Below are 24,425 nucleotides of genomic sequence, written 5' to 3'. Positions count from 1 at the left end.
AGTGAGAATTGCAGAAAATCTTTTGATGAATTGAAATTGAAATTGATCATAGCCCCTATCATACAAGGGCCGAATTATGCATTACCTTTTGAAATTTTATGTGATGCCAGTGATAAGGCTGTTGGTGCGGCTTTGGGACAAAGAAATGGTAAGGAGTCTTATATTATCAGGTATGCTAGCGAGCTATTGAACCCAGCTCAATGTAATTATACCACGACCGAGAAAAAGCTCTATGCCATTGTTTTTGCCTTAGAAAAATTTAGAGCATACTTGCTAGGAGTCAAAGTTGTTGTATTTTCTGACCATGGTGCTCTTAAATATTTGTTGCATAAAAAAGAAGCTAAGCCCCGGTTAATAAGATGGATTTTGTTTTTTCAGGAATTTGACTTGGAAATTAAAGATAAGAAAGGTAAGGAGAATCTTGTGGCCGATCATTTGAGTAGGATAGAGACTGGAATTTTGAGGGATGAGCCGAGTGATTTATTTCCCGATGAGCGACTTTATAGTTTGTCTAGTGTTTTGCCATGGTATGCCGACATAGTAAACTACTTAGTGACTTAAGAGTTCCCTACGAATGCACCTAGACATTTAAGAGAAAAAATTAGAAGTCAAGCCCGATTTTACTTATGGGAAGAACCATATCTTTGGCGATTTTGTAGTGACCAAATAATTAGGCGTTGTGTCGATGATAGTGAGATAGAGTCGGTGCTTAATTTTTGTCATTCTCGAGAAGGTGGGGGACATTTTGGGCCTAAGCGAACAGCTCATAAAATACTTGAGTGTGGTTTTTTTTGGCCGACTATTCATAAAGATTCATATGCATTTTGTAAAACATGTGCATCATGTAAAAAAACCGGTAATTTAAGTAGCCGAAATCAAATGCCATTACATAATTTTTATGTTTGTGATATATTTGATGTATGGGGTATTGATTTTATGGGGCCTTTTCCTTCTTCTTTCGGTTATCTATACATTCTTGTTTGTGTTGATTACTTGTCAAAATGGGTAGAAGCATTCCCAACTAGGGCCGATGATGCTAAAACTATGGTGAAATGTCTTAAGACCAACATTTTAAATAGATATGGGGTTCCAAGGGCTATAATTAGTGACAAGGGAACACATTTTTGTAATAGAACCTTGAAAGCTTTATTTGCACAATTTGGCGTCACCCACAGAGTGTCGACAGCTTATCACCCTCAAACCAATGGGCAAGCTGAGAGTAGTAACAAAGAGATCAAGGGAATTTTAGAGAAAATTGTTAAGCCCAATAGGAAGGATTGGAGTCAAAGGTTAGATGAGGCATTATGGGCTGTTCGAACGGCTTACAAAACGCCAATTGGGATGTCACCTTACAGGGTTGTTTTTGGGAAGGCATGTCATCTTCCCGTTGAGCTTGAGCATAAATCATTCTGGGCTGTTAAGCAGTGCAATTTGGATTATAGTTTGGCAGGTGAAAAGCGCAAGTTGAAGCTGCAAGAATTAGAGGAGTTGCGCCTAGAAGCATATGACAATTCGGTCATCTACAAAGGTAAGTCAAAGGCATTTCGCGACTCAAAGTTGATTCGCAAAGAATTTAAGGTGGGGGAAAAGGTACTACTCTTTAACTCTAAGCTTAAATTGTTTCCTGGTAAGTTAAAATCAAGGTGGCTTGGTCCATTTATAATAACCGAGGTGCATCATCATGGGGCAATCGAAATTAGGAGCCTCGAAACTAATAAAATTTTCAAAGTGAATGGTCAAAGGTTGAAACATTTTCATGAAGGAGAGCAAGCAACTTGGTTGGAGGAGATCAATCTTGAGGATCCATGAGAAGTGTGATGTCGAGCCACCGACTTAAAACAAAGGCGCTTGTGGGAGGCAACCACATATTCAGGGGAGTTTTCTTTACCATTATTGTTTCTTTCCATTAAGTTAATTTTAATTTTCAAATTTTTTCTTTTGCATTAGGGACAATGCAAACATTAAGTATGGGGGAGAATCAATTCATTGATTTTCTAACATATTTGATGCTTGCAACTTTCATGAATAAGTCTTGTCGAATTTCCTTTAGGAAAATATTTAAATAAAAGAATGAAGATGTATTTCATGAATTCAAGCTGATTGGGGTGGTTGTATGTCGATTGGTTGGGTTAAATTTTGTTTTCAATTAATTGATTTTGGTTAGTATCTTGATTTAAAAAAAAATAAAATTAATCTGCTCAATTGATAATTATGTGGTCCTTGTGAGGAATTTGAGCCTAGAGCGAAAGTTGGGACATCCATGCCAACTTGAGAGGTTATTATTCATTCATGTGTGATTATTGTTATCAGCTATCAATTATTCTAGAACTTGCTTTAGATCTTATTAAAGATAGTAATACATTTGATTTCCATTAAATATGATTCAAGAGGCCATAGGAATTAACCCACAAGTACTTATAAAAAAAAAAAACCAACCTTGACATTATTCCAATTATTTAGCCAATTTGAAGCCTTAATTTCCCATTTTTTATGTACCTCCAGAAATTAAGCCAAAGCCGAATCAACTCACCTTTTTAGGCTAGTTAATTTAGTCTGGAAGTTCATCCTGATTCCGACATATGCTGGCCAATTTTGGGTGATGTTTAGTTGGTAATTAAAGGCTGATTTTTGTGAGAAAGAAGCAGCAAGTTACAGCCTTCCGAGTAAATTTAATAAATGTAGCGTTATGTGATCATAAGGGAATGGATCGGTTGAACCAAAGGACATGGAAACAATGAAAGGCTGATTGATTTAGTTATCTTCTTGAATTATTGAAAACAAAGAAAAAAGAAGAAGAGAGAATAAGAGAATTGATGACTTCCGGACGATTAACTAGTCTAAGAAAATTAGCTCCACCATCCAAATAAATTCCTCCCGTCCACTGCACATTACCTCAGCCCCATTACAACCATAATTTGGTCTCGATTATATTTATGAAATTTTATGTTTTATGTTAAGGTAAGATGGACAAGCAAGCTGTTAAGAAATGGCTTAAAATTGGTAGTGGATTGTTGTTGTTGGTAGTGGGTTGTTGGTGGTAGTGGATTAGTGGATGGTTGTTGGTGTCCATTTTCAACCACAAATCTTTGCCAAAGTTTTGGACAATTATGTCCTTGAACTCTCTTATAAATAGAGAGGTTCATTAGCCATATTAATCATCCCAAACCAAGAGAGAGCAAAGCTTGTTCTTTGAAAGCTAGGATTTTAGCTTTCGGGTTTTCTATAGGGGTTGAGAGTTGTGAGGTTCTCGGGTTGTGTCTTGAGTGTAAAACACTTGTAATCTTCATCTTGTTATAGTGAAATTTCTTTTCGCCTCTGCCCGTGGACGTAGGCATTAAAGCCGAACCACGTAAATCCTTGTGTTCACTTTATTTTTCGTTCCGGTCAATTTACTTGTAGTCATATCGGAGTTCTCGAAACGATCCTTTCCGCAACAAATTGGTATCAGAGCGTAGTTGAAGGAGTGATAATATTTTCTGAATTGCCCTGTGACTGCAGCCTTGTCTGATCTTTCACATCAGGAAGAAAATATTATCATTCATTCAAAGGTTCCAAATTATGGCTACAAGTGTTTCATCGACTAAGTATGATGTCGAGAAATTTACCGGGAAAAATAGTTTCAGTTTATGGCGCATCAAGATGCGGGCAGTGCTGGTTCAACAAGGATTGCTAAAAGCATTGTCTGGTAAAGATAAATTACCAAGCACGCTTTCGGAAGAGCAAAAGGATGACATGCTAGAAAGAGCACATAGTGCTATTCTGCTATGTCTAGGAGATGAAGTGCTACGAGAAGTAGCGGATGAGAAAACCGCGTCCGGTTTGTGGCTCCGGTTAGAGAGCAAGTACATGACGAAGTCATTGACGAACCGGCTCTACCTCAAGCAAAGACTCTATGCCCTGAAGATGGAGGAAGGTACACCTGTTTCCCAGCACCTGGATAAATTCAATTCCATTATCATGGATTTGAATAATATCGATAACAAAATCGATGATGAGGACCAAGCAATAATTGTTTTGTGTTCTTTGCCTCCCTCGTATGAGAATTTTGTTGATACAATGATGTACGGTCGTGATGACCTGACTCTAGAGGAGGTGAAAAATGCCTTAAGTTCCAGTGAGTTGAGGAAGAAAATCACTGGTAAGGTGGTCGAAAACAATGAAGGCGAAGGCTTGGTTGCTCGAGGAAGATCCAAGGCAAAGGGTGGAAGTTCAAGTAAAAGCCATCCTAGATCGCAGTCCAAGAAGAGAATACAGTGCTACTACTGTAAGAAGTACGGGCACATGAAGGTAGATTGTCCGAAAAGGAAGGAGAAATCAGAATCACAGGAGCAACAAAATGATCGTGCGAATGTAGCTGATGCAGATTCTTCAAGTGATGCCGAGATCGTTCTTGCAGTATCCGACTCTTACGCTGGTGGGAGATGGATTCTTGATACGGGAGCTACATTTCATATAAGTACTTCGAAAGATGCATTCTCAACATACGAGAAGCATTCTGGTTCAGTACTAATGGGAAATGACCACGCATGTCAAGTCATGGGGATTGGCACAGTTCGTATAAAGATGTTTGACGGTATTGTTAGAACTCTAACTGATGTTCGGCACATTCCAGAAATGAAGAAAAATTTGATCTCTTTGAGTACGTTGGACAAGAAAGGCTTTCGGTACTCTGCTGAAGGTGGAGTTCTCAAGGTATTCTCGGGTGCTTTGACTGTGATACGTGGTAATTTGGAGCGGGGCCTTTACTTCCTCGATGGTTCCTCGGTTACAGGTGTTGCGGGAGTGTCATCATCAGATGATCTAGATTCTGACACCACGAAGTTATGGCATATGCGGCTCGGGCATATGAGCGAGAGAGGCTTATCGGTGCTAAGCAAACGAGGATTATTGTCTGGGCAGTGTACAGGAAAGTTGAATTTCTGTGAGCACTGCGTCTTCGGTAAGCAGACTCGGGTAAAGTTCAGCACTGGGATTCACAAGACAAAAGGCACAGTGGATTACTTCCATTCTGACCTTTGGGGGCCTTCTCCGACAATTTCTAAAGGTGGTTACAGATATCTGCTTACCTTTATCGATGATTACTCGAGAAAGGTTTGGGTGTATTTTCTGAAGAGCAAGTATGAGGTTCTCATCAACTTCAAGCAATTTAAAGCTTTGATCGAAAATCAAACAGGAAAGAAGATCAAGCGATTCCGGACGGATAATGGCTTGGAGTTTTGCTCAGGTGAATTCAATGAGTTCTGCAAAAATGAAGGAATAGTGAGACACCGCACTGTTCGTCGAACACCACAACAAAATGGAGTTGCAGAACGCATGAATAGAACTCTCTTGGAGCGAGCTCGTTGCATGCGATCAAATGCTGGGCTCGGTGAAGAATTTTGGGCTGAAGCTGTTAATACTGCTTGTTATTTGGTTAACAGATCTCCGTCAACAGCTATTGAGCTGAAGACTCCTGAGGAAGTATGGTCTGGTTCTCCTGCTGATTACTCTGGTTTAAGAGTGTTTGGCTGCCCTGCGTATGCTCATGTAAATGAGGGAAAACTCAAACCGAGGGCGAAGAAATGCATATTTCTTGGATACGGCCAAGGGGTGAAAGGATACAGGTTGTGGTGTCCTGATCCGGTTTCGTCCAAGTTCATCATCAGCAGAGATGTGACTTTTGATGAGTCATCCATGCTTCGATCCACCACAAATTCCCGGGAAAAGGAGGAGTCAGATAGAATGGGAGATCACGGTGTTGAGAAGCAGGTGGAGTGTCAGGTGGACGCTCCAATTCCTACGGAAGGTACTTCAGTCCAGGATGATCAAGTTGAGGTGCAAGATTCCGATGAAGATGAGTCACCTCAAGAAAAACCATATAGCATTGCCACTGGAAGAACGAAGAGACAAATCAAACCAAATCCGCGTTACGCTAATCTGGTGTCTTTCGCGCTCAGTGTGGCGGAGTCCATTGGTATAGAACCTTCCAGTTATAATGAGGCTGTCACGTGTGATGAGTCGGCACAGTGGGCAATTGCTATGAGTGAGGAGATAGAATCTCTTCACAAGAACCATACTTGGGAGTTGGTTAAGCCGCCAAGTAACCAGAAGATAGTTGGTTGCAAATGGGTCTTCAAGAAAAAGGAAGGCATCCTAGGGGTTGAAGCAACTAGATTCAAGGCACGATTGGTTGCTAAAGGCTTCACTCAGAAAGAGGGGATTGACTACAATGAAGTTTTCTCCCCAGTCGTAAAGCATTCTTCCATTCGTGTATTACTTGCCATGGTGGCCAAGTCTGATCTAGAACTTGAGCAGCTTGACGTAAAAACGGCGTTCTTGCATGGTGAGCTCGAGGAAACAATCTACATGCGTCAACCAGAGGGTTTTACAGTTCCTGGTAAAGAAGACCATGTCTGTCTATTAAAGAAGTCTTTATATGGATTGAAACAATCCCCAAGGCAGTGGTACAAGCGGTTTGATAGCTTCATGATTCAGCATGGTTACACAAGATGTGACTATGATGCTTGTGTCTATCATCGGAAGCTCTCAGATGGTTCGCACATTTATTTGTTGCTGTATGTTGATGACATGTTAATTGCTTCCAAAAACATGTCGGAAATCAACAAGTTAAAGTCGCAGTTGAGTGGTGAGTTCGAGATGAAGGATCTGGGTGCTGCCAAGAAAATTTTGGGCATGGATATTCACAGAGATCGCAAGGCGGGCAAGCTTCGTGTGTCGCAGAAGAACTACATTGAAAAGGTTCTTCAACGCTTCGGCATGGATAAAGCGAAAACTGTGAGTACTCCGTTGGCACCACATTTCAAACTCTCTGCAGAGTTGTCACCACAATCTGATGAAGAAAAGCAGCAAATGTCTCACATTCCATACTCGAGTGCAGTTGGAAGCGTGATGTATGCAATGGTTTGCACTCGTCCAGACATTTCACATGCAGTTAGTGTGGTCAGCAGATACATGAGTTGTCCTGGCAAGGAACACTGGCAGGCCGTGAAATGGATTCTCAGGTACTTGAGAGGTTCTGCAGATTTATGCTTGGTATATGATCAGAGTGACTGCACTAGCAGTGTCACGGGCTATGTGGACTCTGATTATGCTGGAGATCTGGACAAAAGAAGATCTCTGACGGGTTATGTTTTCACTTATTCTGGAGGAGCCATTAGTTGGAAAGCTGTGTTACAGTCTACCGTAGCCTTATCTACGACTGAGGCGGAATATATGGCGTTAGCAGAAGCAGTGAAAGAAGCATTGTGGATGAAAGGTCTAGTAAGCAGTTTGGGTTTACAACAGGATTTCACTGTTGTATTTTGCGATAGCCAGAGTGCCATACATCTGACTAAAAATCAGATGTTTCATGAACGGACCAAACACATTGATGTCAGATATCATTTTGTTCGGGAACATGTTACGCAAGGTGACATTGTTATCAGCAAGGTTGCTACCGAGAAGAATCCTGCAGATATGTTAACTAAGGTGATCCCTGCATATAAGTTCAAGCATTGCTTGGACTTGATAGGTATTCGGGATTGATTAGCGCCAGAGAGGCGTTTGGAAGAGGTGATCCAGTTCGAGGAATTCACTATGATGTTCAGCTTGGTAAATTTCAAGCCAAGGTGGAGATTTGTTAAGAAATGGCTTAAAATTGGTAGTGGATTGTTGTTGTTGGTAGTGGGTTGTTGGTGGTAGTGGATTAGTGGATGGTTGTTGGTGTCCATTTTCAACCACAAATCTTTGCCAAAGTTTTGGACAATTATGTCCTTGAACTCTCTTATAAATAGAGAGGTTCATTAGCCATATTAATCATCCCAAACCAAGAGAGAGCAAAGCTTGTTCTTTGAAAGCTAGGATTTTAGCTTTCGGGTTTTCTATAGGGGTTGAGAGTTGTGAGGTTCTCGGGTTGTGTCTTGAGTGTAAAACACTTGTAATCTTCATCTTGTTATAGTGAAATTTCTTTTCGCCTCTGCCCGTGGACGTAGGCATTAAAGCCGAACCACGTAAATCCTTGTGTTCACTTTATTTTTCGTTCCGGTCAATTTACTTGTAGTCATATCGGAGTTCTCGAAACGATCCTTTCCGCAACACAAGCCTATGGGGTTAATTACGGTCGATTTCAATTTGAGAGCATTATACTAGCCTAAACACAATGATGAGTGAAGAGTGTTAACAATTCTATTCTTTTCAGGTGAGAATTGATCAAAGACGCGTGATTAGTTTCCTTTATATTTTCCTCTCTTGAATAAACCAAAATCTTAACTGTTGATTTCGGAATTCATCCCAAGCATGAGCGATGCAACAACTCTTTATTAGTCTTGATATTTCTGAAATTCTTCTTGATTCTTTTAAACTTGATTGCTCAGGGACGATCAATGGCTTAAGTATGGGGGAGTTTGTTAAGTTCAATTCTGAGCTTAACTTATTCAACTAAATTATTTAAATTATTGATTAAATTTTGAGAAATTGAATGTCGAATTAGTTTAAATTACAGTAATGTTTTTTTAGCTCCAATTCAATTATTTAATGTTAAAATTTTAAGTCATGTGCAGGTGAATGACATTTGGATTTCCGTATGAGCTCAAATTGGAATGATTAAGCTGCTGAATGTTGATCATATGCTGGCTGAAGGAATTGAATTTTAATTGGTAGCAAAAATTCGGTCCAATAAAAAGACAGCAGGCCGAATGAATTAAACAAACAATGGAGGAGCAGTCGGTCCAATTGGAAGCCAAACATGCGACAAAATTAAGAAGGGAATTATTATTTCCTTCATGCCAAGCGGTGGCCGACTATAGTTTAAACAATTGGAAGCCAAATCAGCATTGAAGAGTTGAATTAAAACTCTACTAAGCTGAAGCTATTTTCATGCGACGGGTAAGGCTAAGAAAAAGGGGGGATAAGATTGATTTTAATTTTTGAATTGATTGGAGGTTATTATCCCATAAATAGAGATGATAGCAGCTGAAAAAAAGAGGAGGTGAAGAAAAAAAATCAGAGAATGAACAGAGCAAAAAGGCGTGACTCGAGCAAGCAAAATTCCTGAGATTGAACCAGCAAAGGACGACCAAGGAGTTGAAGAAGCAGCCCGAAATTTCAGCTATTTGAGAGAAGGGGAAGCTCGACAACTTGAGGAATTTTCCTTTCCAAAATTTAGTTTGTAATTCATGTGTTTACAAATTGATTCTTGTTTAACTTTACTTGCTATGAGCAGCTAATCTATTTAAGCTTAGTTAAACTCTTATGAAACCGAGCACAAGTGATTTGAAGGTTTACTTTGTTCTAAATTTGAATTGACTCTTATGAAACCGAGCACAAGTGATTTGAAGGTTTACTTTGTTCTAAATTTGAATTCGGCATTCTTGAGTTGTTTGATTTTATCTTTCAAGGAATTTTTCTAATTCAATTGGAGTGATCACCTAATTAAATTGGGAATTTTCCCTATCATCATTTAAGTGCAAATTGAGGAATCGAATTTCTCAATTAAACTTAGAATTAGTGATAATTAATTTGTCGCAGCTAATTAAGACAACTACGGATTTAATCTTAGAAACCGCTGGTGGATTTTCTTTGGTTAAGGCAAGGCGAAGCCTCTAAATCTTTTAAATTCCTTTAACAAAGTCGACACAGAGATAATTAAAGGAAGGTTTCAATCATGAACGTTCTCTAATTGAATAATTTACTAGGGATAAGAAATTGCTTCGTAAGCGATCTTTTTTCAGCCTTGCTGCTAATTTGATTTCTTAATTTCAGGTTTCAAAGAACTTGTGCTGGGTGGATTAAGGCGTTAATAACTAAACGTTATTCTTCTCTTGATATTTTCTTCTCAGCAGTTTTAATTCGAGCCAAAGCTTATTTGTTATTTGAGATTATTTTTATCGATTGTAACACATAAACCCCCCACTTTTCCTTTTTATTTTGCATGCTTTTACGTTACTTTAATTTTAAATCACTTCAAATAGATTTGTTGTAAGCTTCTTCGTGGGACGATCCTGTACTTACTCTATATTACCAGTTAATATTGGTTGAGTAGAGGAATTAAATTTGGTGGTCATAACGACAGCTACCAACAGTATATCAAGCTTAAACTACCACAACAATCAAATCACAATGACGAAAACCGAAATAAAGACAAATGAAATGCAATGAAACGATCGTACATTTAAACTAAGTTTATTTTTTCGACAAAAAGACAAAAAGTAATTAACACGTGGCTTGACTCTCTTTTCACCGTCCCCAACGGAGTCGCCAAGCTGTTGACACCATTTTTTTTGATAAAACGGGGTTGACTTGGATTTTGAAAATGAAAACGAAAATGGGAGTCGCCACCAATCCTTTTTGATAAGGTGTGATCGGGTCACCTTTAGAAAATGATTGTTTTTAATAATCGATTTGATTTTATCAAAACAACGATTTTGGTCTACGAAACTTAAAAAAAAGGGGGTTCGAGAGTCAGTTACGTAAGAGGAAAGATTAGCGCCCTCGTAATGCCCAAAATTGGTACCTAGTTGATTACTTAATGTCTTGGTGTCGAAAATTAAAAACTCGAAAAGAATTTAAAAATACGATCCTTCTGTATATTGTGTTATTATAAAATTACTCGAATAAATCAAAATAGAAAATGCCTTCTTATCTCGAAGTAACAAGATATCACATCCAATAAGTTAGAATATGACACCTCATATTTTTGAGAGTAAGCTTGCCTTTTATTTTTTATTTAAACCTCATTTATTTCAATTTTAAAAGGATATTCGGTTACTTAGGTTTAACGCGAGAAAAATCGAAACCCAGTAAGTTAGGGCACGACTTCTCGAATTTCTAAATACGAAATATTGCATTTATTATTTTTTTGAAAAATCCTCGCCTCGAGAAAACATGTCATATCCAATGCATTAGGACACAACGTATTGAATTCCCGATAATGAGCTTTTTATTTATGTTTTTTTATTAAAGAGCATTCTCGATCATTTAGATTCAACGAAGAAAATTAGAACCCAATACGTTAGGGCTCAATCCTCTCGAAAATCCCAAATTCCGAATATTGCTTTTGTTTTCAAAATTTTCTCTTTTGACGAATTTGAGTAAAAACAGGTGTAATGGAATAACAATGATGCTAATATAAGTAAAATAACACGAGCAAAAACAAAAGATAAGTAAATGATAAGACCAATATATAAAAAACAATCATGTAGGCACAATAACAAATAACAACAGATAAAAACTAAAGCAAAATAATAATAATAACGGACAATGTAAATAAATAAATAAATAAACAAAATAAACAAAATTATAAAAAAATATAAAAGATATATATATATGTATAAAATTATGGAAATATGAAAAACATACGTATGTACACATATTCTAAAGCTATTATACATGAAAATATGTGTAAGTATATGTACGTACATATATACATAAATAACAATCATAAAATATAAAAAGTATATATATGGATATATATAGGAATCATAAAATATAAAGAATATATACAAAATATATATTTTAGGAGTATAAAGGATATGTAAAAATATATATATATATATATATGTATTTAAGGTTATGAAATATAAGAAATATAAAGGTATGCATACATATATATATGTGTGTTTATAAAAATCAAGAACGTATATAGATATGTATTTATTATGTATATAAATATATATTGTAGAATATATAAAAATATATATAATATAAAATATATACATAAGAAAAATATGGATTTTAAGATATAAAGAATATGTATAAGTACATGTATATATATAAGTAAAGTATGAAAATGTGTGTATATATGTACATAAATTAAAATGTGTATATGTATATATAAATTATAAAGTATATATAAAAAAGTAGGTATATATCAAGGATGTATATTTATATATATGATTAAATCTAACATTAGATGGTATAAATGAATAAGTAGTAATAATAATAATAATAATAATAATAATAATGATAGTAAAAGAACAAAATAAAAAAAATTAGGGGACATATTTTAAAATGACATAAAAAGATAATAAAGGACTAAAGTGAAACGTTCATCAAGAAGAAGGGACTCATCGCGCAATATCCCCATTCCTTATACGCATCATTTTGTGCAGGACTGGAATGAAACGCCCGAAAAATATGCCGCCAAATTTAAGAGAATAAAAGGGACCACATTGCACAACAGCGCGAAAGTGGAAGGACCCAGCGCAAAAATATCCCCTTTATCGCAGAAACACGTGGATCCTGAGGGTGGACGAGTCGGGTCGTAGGTCAGAGAGCCTTAAACGACGTCGTTTTGAGGCTCCCCTAACCCTCCTAAAACGGCGTCGTTTCCTATTGTTTTTAAAGGCTAAAAAAAACAAAAAAAAACCATTTTTAAACAACCACCACAAAAAAGAAAAGAGAGCATTTCTCTCCTCTGCAGCCGTCTGAAATCCGGCCTAGGGCTCCGACCTTGCGCCGCCTTGTCTCCACCGTAGGCGGTGGTTGGCGATGCGCAAAAGGGTATTTTTAGCCTATGGCTCGCAAGATCTTTGAAAGTCCAACCCTCTCCACCCCGAAGAACCGGAAGGAGGAGGTTCTTGACGATCTTTGGATTCGGCTCCGACAACGGAGAAGGACCCTCCAATGGTGCGAGAACGATGCATATCCGGTAAGTTCCTTTTTATTTACTTTTTATTGCTAATATTCTAAAAAAAAGAGTAGATAAAATAAAAAGGAAAAAAAATCTTATAAACAGAATAATAGAGGAAAAAGAAAACCTTTGATCTGTTTTCTGCTTTGTATTTCTTTCTCTTAAAGTTTTTTCTTTTTTTTTTTTACAAAAATCGAGGGCCTGAAAATACAAATCAAAATCGGCTTTTATAGCCGATTCCCTATTTCTATTTTGCTATTTTCTTCCTTTTTGTTGCGTATTTCATTTCATTTTGCAGGTAGAGCAAGTGGGCAAAGGGAGGCCGTACAGTGGCAGAGTTGGTGGCACGGCGATGGCAGGAGGCTAGGGTTTGATGTTTTGGGCTTGGGTTGAGTGAGCTGTTAGGGTTAGATTTAGGTGGGTTAGAAATTGAATCTTCATTGGGCCATCTAATTTGGGTCTGTAATTCGGTAGTTTGGGTTTTGGGCCGCAAGCAAATTCAGGCTTATACAATCAGAATATTGGCTTCTTTATACAATATTATCTTGATTTACATAAAATAATTTACAAAGATTGATGTAAATTTGAATATTTCCTCGATTAAAAATTTATTACTATTATTTATAACTTTTTATTATTAAGAAAAAAAAGTGTTTAAAGAATTAAAAAAATATAAATATTTAGAAACTAAAATCAATTCAATTAATTAATGGATGTAAGTCGATTGAGTATTATTGTCAATGCAAGAGCATGATCGGGAACATACATCCATATGGGGTGACTTTTTTTTAAGAAAATATTATTATTAATAGTAATCATGGACAACAATAGAACAAAGACATAAGATATAGTACAAACGATAAATAAATCACCACAAACCAATATCCAATTCCATAAACAAGTTCAAAGTCTCAAACAAGATAATTGACAGTGTCTTCAAAGTTTTTCCTTCACCATCAACATAGGTCATAACTCAACTCTATACCCCCAATGAGTTCCGGCTGAAGCTTAAAAAAAGAGAGGAAAAAATAAATTCATTTAGAACAAAACAAATATAATGACAAGCAGCATTGACAAATGCATAATCAGTCACTTTCCAAGGATAGAAATAATTATGATGTGAAGGGGGCTCTAACCTTTACTTAGGGCAACAAAATATTATAAAAATAGAAGCATCTATTTGGGGTATTTAGCAAGCCTTTGCTTAAAATTCTCGGCCCAAAGCTAACGGAACTTGAGTTCTTGTTCCCTAAAGGTGCTAGAAGCCTCGTACCAATTCAAAACAAGAAGCAGAGCACGCCACATAGTCCTAACAAAACTAAGTCCACTCATTCATCTTGGAAAAAGGAACACATTTTCACACAACGCAAATAATACGCCTGATTCTGACTTCTTTGTACCTTAGAATTACCCAAAAGTTCAATGCTCATTATCAGCTTCTTAGTGACAACTGACAACAAGAGCAAACAAAATGCAATGACAAGCAGTACTGGCAAATGAAAAATCAGTCAATTTACAAGGATAGGATTAATTATGAGGGCACCAACCTTCATTCAGAGCAAACCAAATATAATGACAAGCAGCATTGGCAAATGCTTAAACAGTCACTTTCCAAGGATAGAAATAATTATGATGTGAACGGGGGCTCTAACATTCATTTAGGGCAACAATATATCATCAAAATAGAACCCAAAGCTAACGGATCTTGAGTTCTAGTTCCCTAAAGGTGCTAGGAGCCTCGTACCCATTCAAAACAACAAGAAGAGCTCGACACATAGTCCTAACAAAACTTAGTCCACTCATTCATCTTGGAAAAAGGAAGACATTTTCACACAACGACCCGACTTCTTTGTACCTTAGCATTACTCAAGTTTTATACAGGAAGTTCAAGGATAGAAATAATTACCATGTGAAGGGGGCTCTAACATTCATTTAGGGCAACAATATATCATCAAAATAGAAGCAACTATTTGGGGTATAGCAAGCCTTTGGTTAAAATTCTCTGCCCAAAGCTATCGAACTTCAGTTCTAGTTCCCTAAAGGTGCTAGTAGCCTCGTACCCATTTAAAACAACAACAAGAGCAAGACATATAGTCCTAACAAAACTGAGTCCACTCATTCATCTTGGAAAAAGGAAGACATTTTCACACAACCACTCAAGACTTCTTTGTACCTTAGCATTACTCAAGTTTTATACAGGAAGTTCAAGGCTCATTATCAGCTTCTTAGTGACAACAAGAGCAAACAAAACGCAATGAAAAGCAGTACGCGCAAATGAAAAATAAGTCAATTTACAAGGATAGGAATAATTATGATAGCACTAACCTTCATTTAGTGCAAACCAAATACAATGACAAGCAGCATTGGAAAATGCATAATCAGTCACTTTCCAAGGATAGAAATAATTATGATGTGAAGGGGGGCTCTAACCTTCATTTACGGCATCAATATTGTAGGATTAACGGATCCAAATGAAGCAGAGGTTCTATATCCATCCACTGCAGCTGCATAAATCCCTCCATGCCCGTTGCGCCACATTCTGAATATAAGGTACTCAAAACAATTAAGCGTAACGCTGTGCCAAACCATACACCACTTGTCATTGCCCAAATGAATCAGAGGGGCACCCACAGGGGCAGTGAATGGTTGATGTAATGAAAATTCTGTTAACCACTTGACGGGCAACCATTTCTTATCCTGCACATCATACGCCTTCCAAGAACAGATCTCGTCAGAAATCTCATGGAAAACATACAGCACATTGCCCACGATTCCGACTGTGGGAGACCAGTAAGGAAATTTTGGATCGAGGCAAACCCATGATTTATCATTATAGTAATAGGCGTAAAGAGATCTATATCTATCGCCAGAGAAGTGCACCAAAATCCGAGATCGGGAAGAATCTAGGAGAACAGGGCGACTTACTCCTGAATATTCCGCAATAGAAGGGACGCACAATGGAACCCAACTATCCCCACTTATATCGTAAACCTCGCCAAAACAATCACGAGATCCCTTGAAGACGTAAATCTTTCCTTGTGCAGCAAGAGCCTCGGGAAGACCCCGAGGGTACAGCATAGAACTAACTTTTCTCCACCCACGTTCAGCGTGCTTAAAATCAAAGCGGAAAACATGGTTTAATGAACGAAGGATACCACCCCGAAGGATCTTCCCCCCAATGGTGTAAACGTGGTTGCCACAGGTAACCACAGTGGAACCAAGAGGGACATCAGGTGGCGTCGTACTCAAAACGTCAGAGATTTCACCTCTTTCCAGATCCAAAAAGTGCAAATCAGTCCTGCGTTTACCTTCGGTATCCCGCTGTGTCTTATCGAGGAAAAACAAGCCCTTGATCTCTCCATCTCGTTGTCGCGCATCAAAGTAACTCGAGCAATTACGAGTATTGCCGCTCATGGTTCACCGCTTTGTTTTCAGTTTTAGGGTTTAGTTTCTGGCTAATGGGATGATAGGCATGGCCTTTCGCTCTAGATAGGAGTGTTCTTGCTTGGGTCAATAAGTTTTGCGGTTTTCATGGGCTCCACGTTTCTTGCAATCCGATTTGATGGCCCGACCTTAGCATGGTTTAGCTTCTCTAGAAGATTCTAAGTTTGAGTTGACTATTGGGTTCTATTTTTAAGCCGTAACCATATAAGCTTGGGGGCTCAATTTGGTTCAAACTTAGGTCATTTTCTAATATTAAAATTCACACCTAAACTCATATCGAATATTTTGCATAAATAAATTTTAAAAATTTTTACTTGAATGATTATAAATTAAATGATAAATATATAAGTTTATTTTTTTCTTATTTTTTACTTTCATTTTTAAATTTATACTAAATATAAGTTCTCCTACTCTGATTTGAAGTCGGTATAAATACAATAAAATTTCTCTATAATTTTAAAATATCAAATCTTTAAATTAGCCTAAGCACGTCTTAGAGTTTTTTTTTGTTCTATCGATAAAAGAATGTTATTGTTTAAAAAATTTTAGGGTTTCAAATCATACCAAAAGAAAGGATTTATCAAAACAAAGACAGTGGAAGATGATCCAACAAGACTCAATATTGTTGATGAAATTTAGAGGCAAGAAGGTGATGATGAAAGAAAAGAAGAATACAATTTTTGTATGGTGCGAAGAGTATTAAAATATAGCGTCGTAAACTTTCTTTAAAAAAAATTTTACCACTTGGCGCCACAATGATCAAAAAGTTGTTAAAGTTATCGTTGAGGGAAAGTGCATCCAACTGGGTGCACATTCACACACTCTCTCTCTCCTAAAATCGACATATTTCCCCAATTAAAATTAAAATCAGCCTAAAAGTCTAATAAAAAAATAAAAACGACCTAAAGTCCTTATTTAGCCAATGAACTACAAGCTTGTCAATCTCACACAAAAAAAAAGATTGAAAAAGAAAACTAGGGAAGTCCAATAAAGAAAATTGAGCCATTAAATTCGGTAATAAATCGTTTTTTAAGGAAAATTAATAACGTTATAAGTCCAAAATAATAATGACTCCAAAGCAAAATAATAATTATTACTATGTAAATAAATATGATGTAAATAATCATTTATATCGTAACACCCCTAACCCGTATCTGTTGCCGGAATAAGGTTACAGAGCATTATCAATATAACTGCTGGATAGTGTGATAGATCTTCGATAAGCTTCCAACCCAATGAAGATTCAGATAATCTGAAAAATAAAAGAAAGACAACTATATAAGCAATGGATGCTTAGTAAGATCGTATAAACTTTAGTCATATCAATCCATTTCAAATATGAAATTTATACATATTGAGAATAATCCTATATCGATACCACAAGATTTATGAATCCATATTCAACAACTCATAAAGTGAATAAATCCACAGCATCCAATATATATATCATCCCTAGAAAATTTTATAAAACTTTAAACCGATTTGCGCAGCACTTGCGCTTGATAGCTTTTTTACAGCTTCAGAACTAGGAACAGTGCTTGTGCTAATTGAATCTATTATGTCCAAGTTCCTCATGTACAAGTTATCACTACAAGTACGTTGAGGTGCATTCATTACATGCTCCATACTTATAATAGGAATTCTTGAAGGATCTCCTAATATTTGCATGTCTTGGATTGATTCGGTTGTTCATCTGTGTGCAAACAATCATTACCGGTAAACTAAGGCATGTGTAAATAAAAACAATAAGCATTAAATATAAGGACCTACACTCATTTGTACAATACTTCGCCGATGAAGCTCAGCCCGCATAGCTGCCATCTGTGCAGGCTGCATTCCATAAGATGAATTTGGAATTGAAAAATATTATTGTTGTTCATAACCGATTATGTCAGCCAAGAAATAAAAACATAAATGAGTAATTACATCATCTGTTAATTTCCACAAACTTGAACACCTCTTATGCACGATTTGGTGGGAAGACTCATCAAAACTGCCATTTATGTAACGACGAGGCATGTCAACTTTGGAGTACACCGTCCATATTGACCATTCAGCTCTTCGATCTTTAGCCCATTCATCATGAAGGAAGTCCAATATCCGTGTTTTACTATTCCTGGAAGGAGACTTAAGTTTTATTAAGAGGGATACTGAGCATAACAAGCCTACATTTAGGGGAGAAAATGTTTAACAGCAAGAACAGGAAGTGAACATATATGTGCTAACACGCAGAAATTAAGGAAAGTGTTCCATAAATAAAACACTTGATCACCCGATAGATTAAATATTTTAAGTACATCATCCTTCGATAAATTATGGACCAATCTATCACTTTGAAACTCTAATCTGCCATTTACTCTCTGTTAAGAGACAAATGTGTTATAATTTTAATATATTAAAACACAAAAATAAGAATAAGAGTACATTGTTCGATAACATAAAGCAAGGACCTCAAGACCATTTCGTGGCTTGCGTTGTGCTGAATCTTCAGCATCAGCACCAACCGGTTCTTGCAAAAAGGAATCAAATAACTTCATATTGTTCATTTTGGAGGTAAATTCAGTCAAATCAATAGCATGGTTAATGGCATCACAAAGATTTTGCAGCTCCGCAAGCAGTGTGTCATGAGCATTTAATAATGCCTTAACAAGCATGACCTGTTTCAGATCAGTAGAAGCCACTTGATCCAGTGCCTGGTCAACTACGTAGTCGAACTATTAGTGCATTAATATTGATTATCAAGGATAACAAGAAGCTGCATTAAAGCAATACAATGAATTTCCCTTATTACCCACATAACCCACAAGAAAAAGTTCCATTAAACCCATACCACTTAAATTAAGAATTGGAAATGGATATATTAAACTCTTACAGCTTAAATAATCAAGCCTCATGAAATTCATACATTCCACTAACCATAACCCACAATTTCCACCAGTCCAATGAATAGACTAGATCCACAATAAGGTAATAAACTTTGTTCTCATGCACACACCTTGCACACTAGATTCTGAGATTATATTACAGCCATAAAACATTTATCCATGCCACATCCCAATAGTGACACCAAAAATCTATTGAATGTAATGACACAATCAAGCAGAAGCACAAATGGGAAAGCTATGGTTAAGGGTAGTTATTGCATTTCAATTTTAAAAGTTTAGAACAAACCTGAGTAGATCCGTCAATGCTTTCACCAGAAACATCATTAGTTGTAGAATATGCAATGCTGAAATGATTCAACAGGTTAAGTTACTTCAACATATCATCAAAGCACAATTTTACTTTAATAAATGAAACCACCCCTCTCCCTTTATCTTATTTCCCCCAAACAACCACCCCCACCGCCACCCTGAAAAAGGGTTCGGAAGAGGAGATGAGAGGAATACGGTTGGTGAGAAGGTTAGTCACCATTGTTTCTAGATCTGGGACAAACCTGGGTACCTTCGTGTGGACCTTGCGAGAACCAGCTTTTAGCAGAGTCGTGTGACCACTTACATCCACAAGAACAGCATGAAATGCATCAAAGTAAACAGGGCAATAAGAATGAAGTCCTAAAAGAGCTTTAGGAGGGATTGGGAATTCATGGATGGCAGCCGGGCAATAATCAGGAGAAGCCCGAAAATCAGAACTGATTGAATGCATCCCAATCAATAATGGGCAGTTTTAACTTGGAAAAAAATTTGATGAGAGAAATGAAACACATTAGCACAAGGAATATAAGTATAAACTTTAAATTTTAATCATCCATGCGTAAATAGGAGTTCTCAACTTACCCATTCACCAATACAGGAGCATATAGAAACTCAAACTTCAAGATGACAGCTGTGAGGGAGGACCCTATCGGATAATGCTACATCAGTGCCAAAATGAGAAACAAAAATTGACTTTCATGGCTAGACAATAGCCAAACAGAATCAAAGTAGAAAAGCTTCTATACATTTCCTTTCTGAGTAGCAAAATTAGATTGAATGTAAGCCCTGTCGACTTTCAGGAAGATCCATTATTATTTCTATTTTCGGATGGTTGGAGTAGAGATTTTAGCATCTGTTAGCTTAGAGGTATCAGAAGGCAGAGAAAGGTTTCTGGTTGGTAACGTATTTGGTGTGCTTCCCTGTTCAATGGAATGCAGAGATACACAAGAAAGAGATTGGCTACCTCATTTTCAGGAATAGGTAGATCAAAGGCAACCATGATAGATGGATAAACATCCTGTCTCGCATATTTGATTCAAAAAGGCTGTGTTGCAAAACTGTTGTTCGTATCACCAATCCTCCATACTCCAAATATTTCATCAGAAACAAGACTTGGGGCTGCAACATCTTCTAATCTTATTAACAAAGAATTGCTCTCTAAAACACTACTGCATTAAACTTTCAGAGTGAAGTATAAAACTCATTAAATAAGTAGGAGAAAACAACAAATAGTTCAAAAAATAATTCACCATTCAACAAAATGAAAACCAATTGTCAGTTTTAATTAAGAATGTAAAGGACATTATATCTATTTGCTTCAACTACATCAAAATCAATCGATCAGCTAATATAGCATACTCTTTTATCAGCAAGGACACTTCTCCTGTCTTTTTTTTTTTGGACGAAAATCTGTCAAATTAGACCGGTCGATTATAGTAAAAAATCGGAGCAACGGCCCCTCTCGAGTCTCGCCGACCAATCCGGTTCGGTCTTGGTTCGGGTCTCTTATCCGCCCATTTACTCGCCTTTGAGATTAGGAAGTTGGGCTCAAGGCCCATTATTAATGAGTTAACTAATTTATAAGCTGGATTGATTGATAAGATATTAAAAAATTATATTAATATTTATATATTTTACAGTTAAATTTAAATATTTTCATTTTAAAAATTAAGTTAAAGTTTTTATTTTAAGTTTTTATAATTTGAAAAAAAATTAGATTTAATTATTGTGTGTTTAATACGATATATGATTTGATTGAAAATAAATATAGACAAATTGATAAATTTGATAGAAAATAATAATAATATAAATGATTGAATTATGATTTTTAAATCAAAAAATAAGATATTAAATTTTTAATTTTTAAAACATAAGATCAAATATTAAACTCTACCAAAATGCGATTTAGAGCATATTTTGACCATTAAAAGTAAAAAAAAAAAAGTTTTTCATGAAGAATTTTATGTTAATTATATAGTTCACGCGAATTATCTTTCCTGAATTTTATTCATTGAAATAAATAAATTTAAACTAATATTTAATAATATTTATATATTTTTAATTTTGTCATATAAATATTCATGAAACTAAAGACTTGTCAATCTCACAAAATAAAAAATAATTAAAAAATAAAAACCCTTTTCCTTGTCATTCATTTATTTGATAATAAAATGAAGGGATTAAATTATGTTAGGATGATCCTAAAACATATAGTTCTTAGGCACCAATAAAATAGTGCCACATCATAAAATCTAAAGATAATAAAGCATTATTATACATTCATCTATATCTATTATCTTCCCCAACTTAATTTAAATTTAATTTACTTAAAATAATTAATATTTTAATTTATAAACAAACATTTTTTTCTTTTACAATTTTTAATCATTTTTATTTTTTCCATAAGTTAATTTTTTTAATTTTTATGCAATTAATTTAACAAAAAAAGGTTTGTAGGTAGTGGATTTTTTTCCTTTTTTTCATTTTAATTTATTTTTATTTCATATTATATATTTTTTAAAAGTAAAAATTATATTGCATTGAATCTTCAATAACAAGAATTGTGTTAAAAAAAATTGAAGATAGAGTTGTGTAAATTTTAAAGTTTTTATGTTATTTGAGTTTTTAAAATTTTAATTACTTAAGTTTTTTTAATTAAAAAAAATTAGAGTTGGAGAGTTAGTTGAACATGGATGGATGATGGATGTATAATAATAATTTCATGTCTTTAAAATTTTATGATGTAGCAAAATTTTATTGGTGCCTAAAAACCTTAGTTTTGAATAATATACTATTCAAGAATTGAAATTTGTTTTTTCAATTATACAATACAATATTTTCTTCATGTTCTTAGTTAAGCAAATATGTCGATTTTAAAATGAAATTAGGGTTTTAGGCCGTTCCTTCCCGAAATTTAAGGAAATAGTATTTTATATATAAAGCATTAAAATAAAATAAAAATTCATAGAAAATCATAAAAATGCATTTTTAATGATTTAATATACAAAATGTTTGTTTTTTTTTTCACATGGAACCATCCTAGTATGCCATGGGGTAAAAACAGCCTGGAAAAAACTGGCACCCTTAGCTTTGTAACCTTGATCGTTTACTTTAACGGTCAAAAGGTTTAATCGGTCAAAAGATTTAATTGATTGTAATTTTAACGTTCAATGGCTCAAATGAGTGAAATAAAAAAAAATTTGGGGGGTTTATTGACTTTTTTAATTGGTAAAAGAAAGAAGATGTAGCCAAATAAACAACAGCAGCAATGTTCAGCTTTCAAGTAAGTACTTGAATTTTTTTGTCTTGAATTCTGGCTTCTTTTTTGTTGTAAAATGCCAGAAATTGCGAACATATATTCTTTAGGTTAGGGATGACTGATGAGATAACAAACAAGTTTTGGATATGCAAATTAGGTTAGGGGGATGACTGATGAGAAATATTTAGGCTGCTAGGGAGAACAGGAAACTGGAAAGGTTTGGAATTTGAAGGATGCTTTGAGATTTGAATGGGTTTTGAAAAAAATTGGGGTGTTTTGGGTTTCCAATGTTTTTTATTATTATCATCTATTGTTGTCTGACGGTAGACTTGAGTTGAGAGTTGAAAGGCAGAGCTGAAATGAATCTGGTGGCCTAACTAATCCTAATGCTTTATCTTTTCCTACCACCATCCATTTCTTTTTTTATATTATAAGATTTTGCTTTAAATTTTTTTTGGGCTTGTGGATTTATATTTGATTTTTATTAAATTTGGTGTCTATTTTAATTTTTGTTTGGTGTCTAGAAATTTCACTGTTGTGTGCTGCCCATTCTCTGTACCCAATCCAACAATCAATTTCTAAAAGTCCCTCAAACTATCTCACAACTAAAAATATCAATTTAAAATTAAGTTATATATTTTTATTAGAGTTGTGCGAATTTCAAAAAAAATCACGACCGCGATACCTGTAGTGACTACAATAGCATCTGTTATATCCACAACCGCGATAAACGCAACGCGACCGAGAATACGGTCGCAACCGCAATTTAAATCCCTTGTCACTATCCGGTTGTTCTGTCAGCCAAGTCAGTTTTAACAATACAAATGAATGAAATTTTTAACAGAAATGATCAGTTTGCTCTTTGATCTAACATATAGAGACTAATTTGCCCCTTTCGTTTAGTAGAGGGGGCAGATGCAATCTGACTCCTAGTACAGGGGCTTCCATGGTGCTTTTACCTGTGGTCTTCCTAAAGCTGTCATTAGCAGCAAAACTAGGTTCAGTCAGAATGAAAATTAGAGGAAATATAATCTGGAGTCATATAAAGGAAGATATAGAGAGCAATTCTGAGCAAGTCAAATAGAGCAAAGAACCGTAAAAAAATGAGATTTGAATGTGTTTCTATTATGCAGCATCGATGTTGGAAGGCTGCTTTTTCCAGTGTAGTCTATTTTAAAGGGTCAGTATGTTTCATCATTATACTCCTTTAAATCATTAAGAGGTGGCTTGCATTGAACAAGTAATGGATGTTCACATATCTGGTTTCTTAATCTTTGTTATCGGATCAACTGGGATTGAGCCATATTTTGAAGGATAATCAGTGTTATAACCCTTTTGCACTTATTCATATTGTTTATGCTGTAATCTTTACTCAGTAGTTTCTTTTTTTCTGAATTTGATGATCTTATTGTGCAGTACTCAGTTCGGTATCGCGCATGCACTTTGTTTGGGACTTGCTTCATGGCTTGCTGTAGAGATTCCCGTTCTTGTGGGTTCTGGTATGATCAAGCATAAGGATGATGCAATCACTTTGAATGAGTCTTAGTATATGATAGTCTTTAGTAGAGTTTTTTTTTCTTTTTTAAAATTTCTCTAAGTGAATTTCCATTTTTTTTTGGATGCAAAGGCTCTACAGGACTAATGGGCTAAACCAATGGGCTATAAATTGATAAATCCAAACTATTGCTATTAAGTCTGTTAATAGTAACTAAACAGTTTAATAATGATACGAATCACCACATCATAGGACATTGCATGCTCCCTAGCCATCTAAGTCGTGTCAACATTGATCATAAGGTGTTCACCATGTGGAGCCCCCCGTCTCTCGATCTTCAATCACTTAGGTACCAATGGAGTACAAAGACAATAATGAACCTGAAGTCCTTATGGAGCGCTTGAGCGCAAATGAAAGCATCCCGAG

The 24,425-nt window shown here is 35.7% G+C and overlaps 2 protein-coding genes and 1 long non-coding RNA gene across 6 annotated transcripts; 1 reads left to right on the top strand and 2 right to left on the bottom strand.

The window, feature by feature from the left end:
• Positions 1 to 13,455: 13,455 nt before the first annotated feature.
• LOC107907294 (putative F-box/kelch-repeat protein At4g35120) lies at positions 13,456 to 16,206 on the bottom strand. Of its 4 annotated transcripts, none has more exons than XR_001686869.2 (3): positions 15,038 to 16,155; positions 13,744 to 14,007; positions 13,456 to 13,608 (listed from the first exon to the last, which is right to left on the bottom strand). XR_001686869.2 is itself a non-coding variant. In XM_016834609.2 (2 exons), exon 1 carries the CDS (start codon positions 16,019 to 16,021, stop codon positions 15,044 to 15,046), a length of 978 nt encoding a protein of 325 aa, XP_016690098.1. In that variant the 5' UTR covers positions 16,022 to 16,206; the 3' UTR covers positions 13,456 to 13,608; positions 15,038 to 15,043. The 4 variants fall into 4 exon arrangements, 2 of the variants coding, with proteins under 2 accessions (XP_016690098.1, XP_016690099.1); XR_005914396.1 differs by having other exon boundaries at positions 13,744 to 13,916; XM_016834609.2 differs by lacking the exon at positions 13,744 to 14,007 and having other exon boundaries at positions 15,038 to 16,206.
• A 1,621-nt stretch (positions 16,207 to 17,827) lies between these two features.
• LOC107907293 (uncharacterized) lies at positions 17,828 to 19,749 on the bottom strand. Its single transcript, XM_041095011.1, has 5 exons — positions 19,488 to 19,749; positions 19,223 to 19,280; positions 18,502 to 18,744; positions 17,978 to 18,411; positions 17,828 to 17,881 (listed from the first exon to the last, which is right to left on the bottom strand). The coding sequence occupies exons 1-4, from the start codon at positions 19,694 to 19,696 to the stop codon at positions 18,223 to 18,225; spliced, it is 699 nt and encodes a 232-aa protein (XP_040950945.1). The 5' UTR covers positions 19,697 to 19,749; the 3' UTR covers positions 17,828 to 17,881; positions 17,978 to 18,222.
• A 2,566-nt stretch (positions 19,750 to 22,315) lies between these two features.
• On the top strand, positions 22,316 to 24,194 carry LOC121218190 (uncharacterized). The gene is made up of 2 exons (XR_005914395.1): positions 22,316 to 22,528; positions 23,921 to 24,194. It is a non-coding gene; the product is annotated as an uncharacterized lncRNA (long non-coding RNA).
• Positions 24,195 to 24,425: the final 231 nt, after the last annotated feature.

This window comes from Gossypium hirsutum, chromosome D06 (assembly GCF_007990345.1).
Source record: "Gossypium hirsutum isolate 1008001.06 chromosome D06, Gossypium_hirsutum_v2.1, whole genome shotgun sequence".
In the NCBI taxonomy this organism is placed as follows: Eukaryota; Viridiplantae; Streptophyta; class Magnoliopsida; order Malvales; family Malvaceae; genus Gossypium; species Gossypium hirsutum.
Note: the sequence above shows the minus strand (reverse complement) of the source record. Positions and strands in the feature narration are given on the sequence as shown.

Coding starts and splice junctions, on each gene's coding strand:
- LOC107907294 (XM_016834609.2), bottom strand. CDS start 16,021: ATGAGCGGCAATACTCGTAATTGCTCGAGTTACTTTGATGCGCGACAA.
- LOC107907293 (XM_041095011.1), bottom strand. CDS start 19,696: ATGCATTCAATCAGTTCTGATTTTCGGGCTTCTCCTGATTATTGCCCG. Junction 19,281..19,487: donor GTCCACACGAAGGTACCCAG/GTTTGTCCCAGA, acceptor GAATCATTTCAG/CATTGCATATTCTACAACTA. Junction 18,745..19,222: donor GCATTGACGGATCTACTCAG/GTTTGTTCTAAA, acceptor GTAGTTGACCAG/GCACTGGATCAAGTGGCTTC.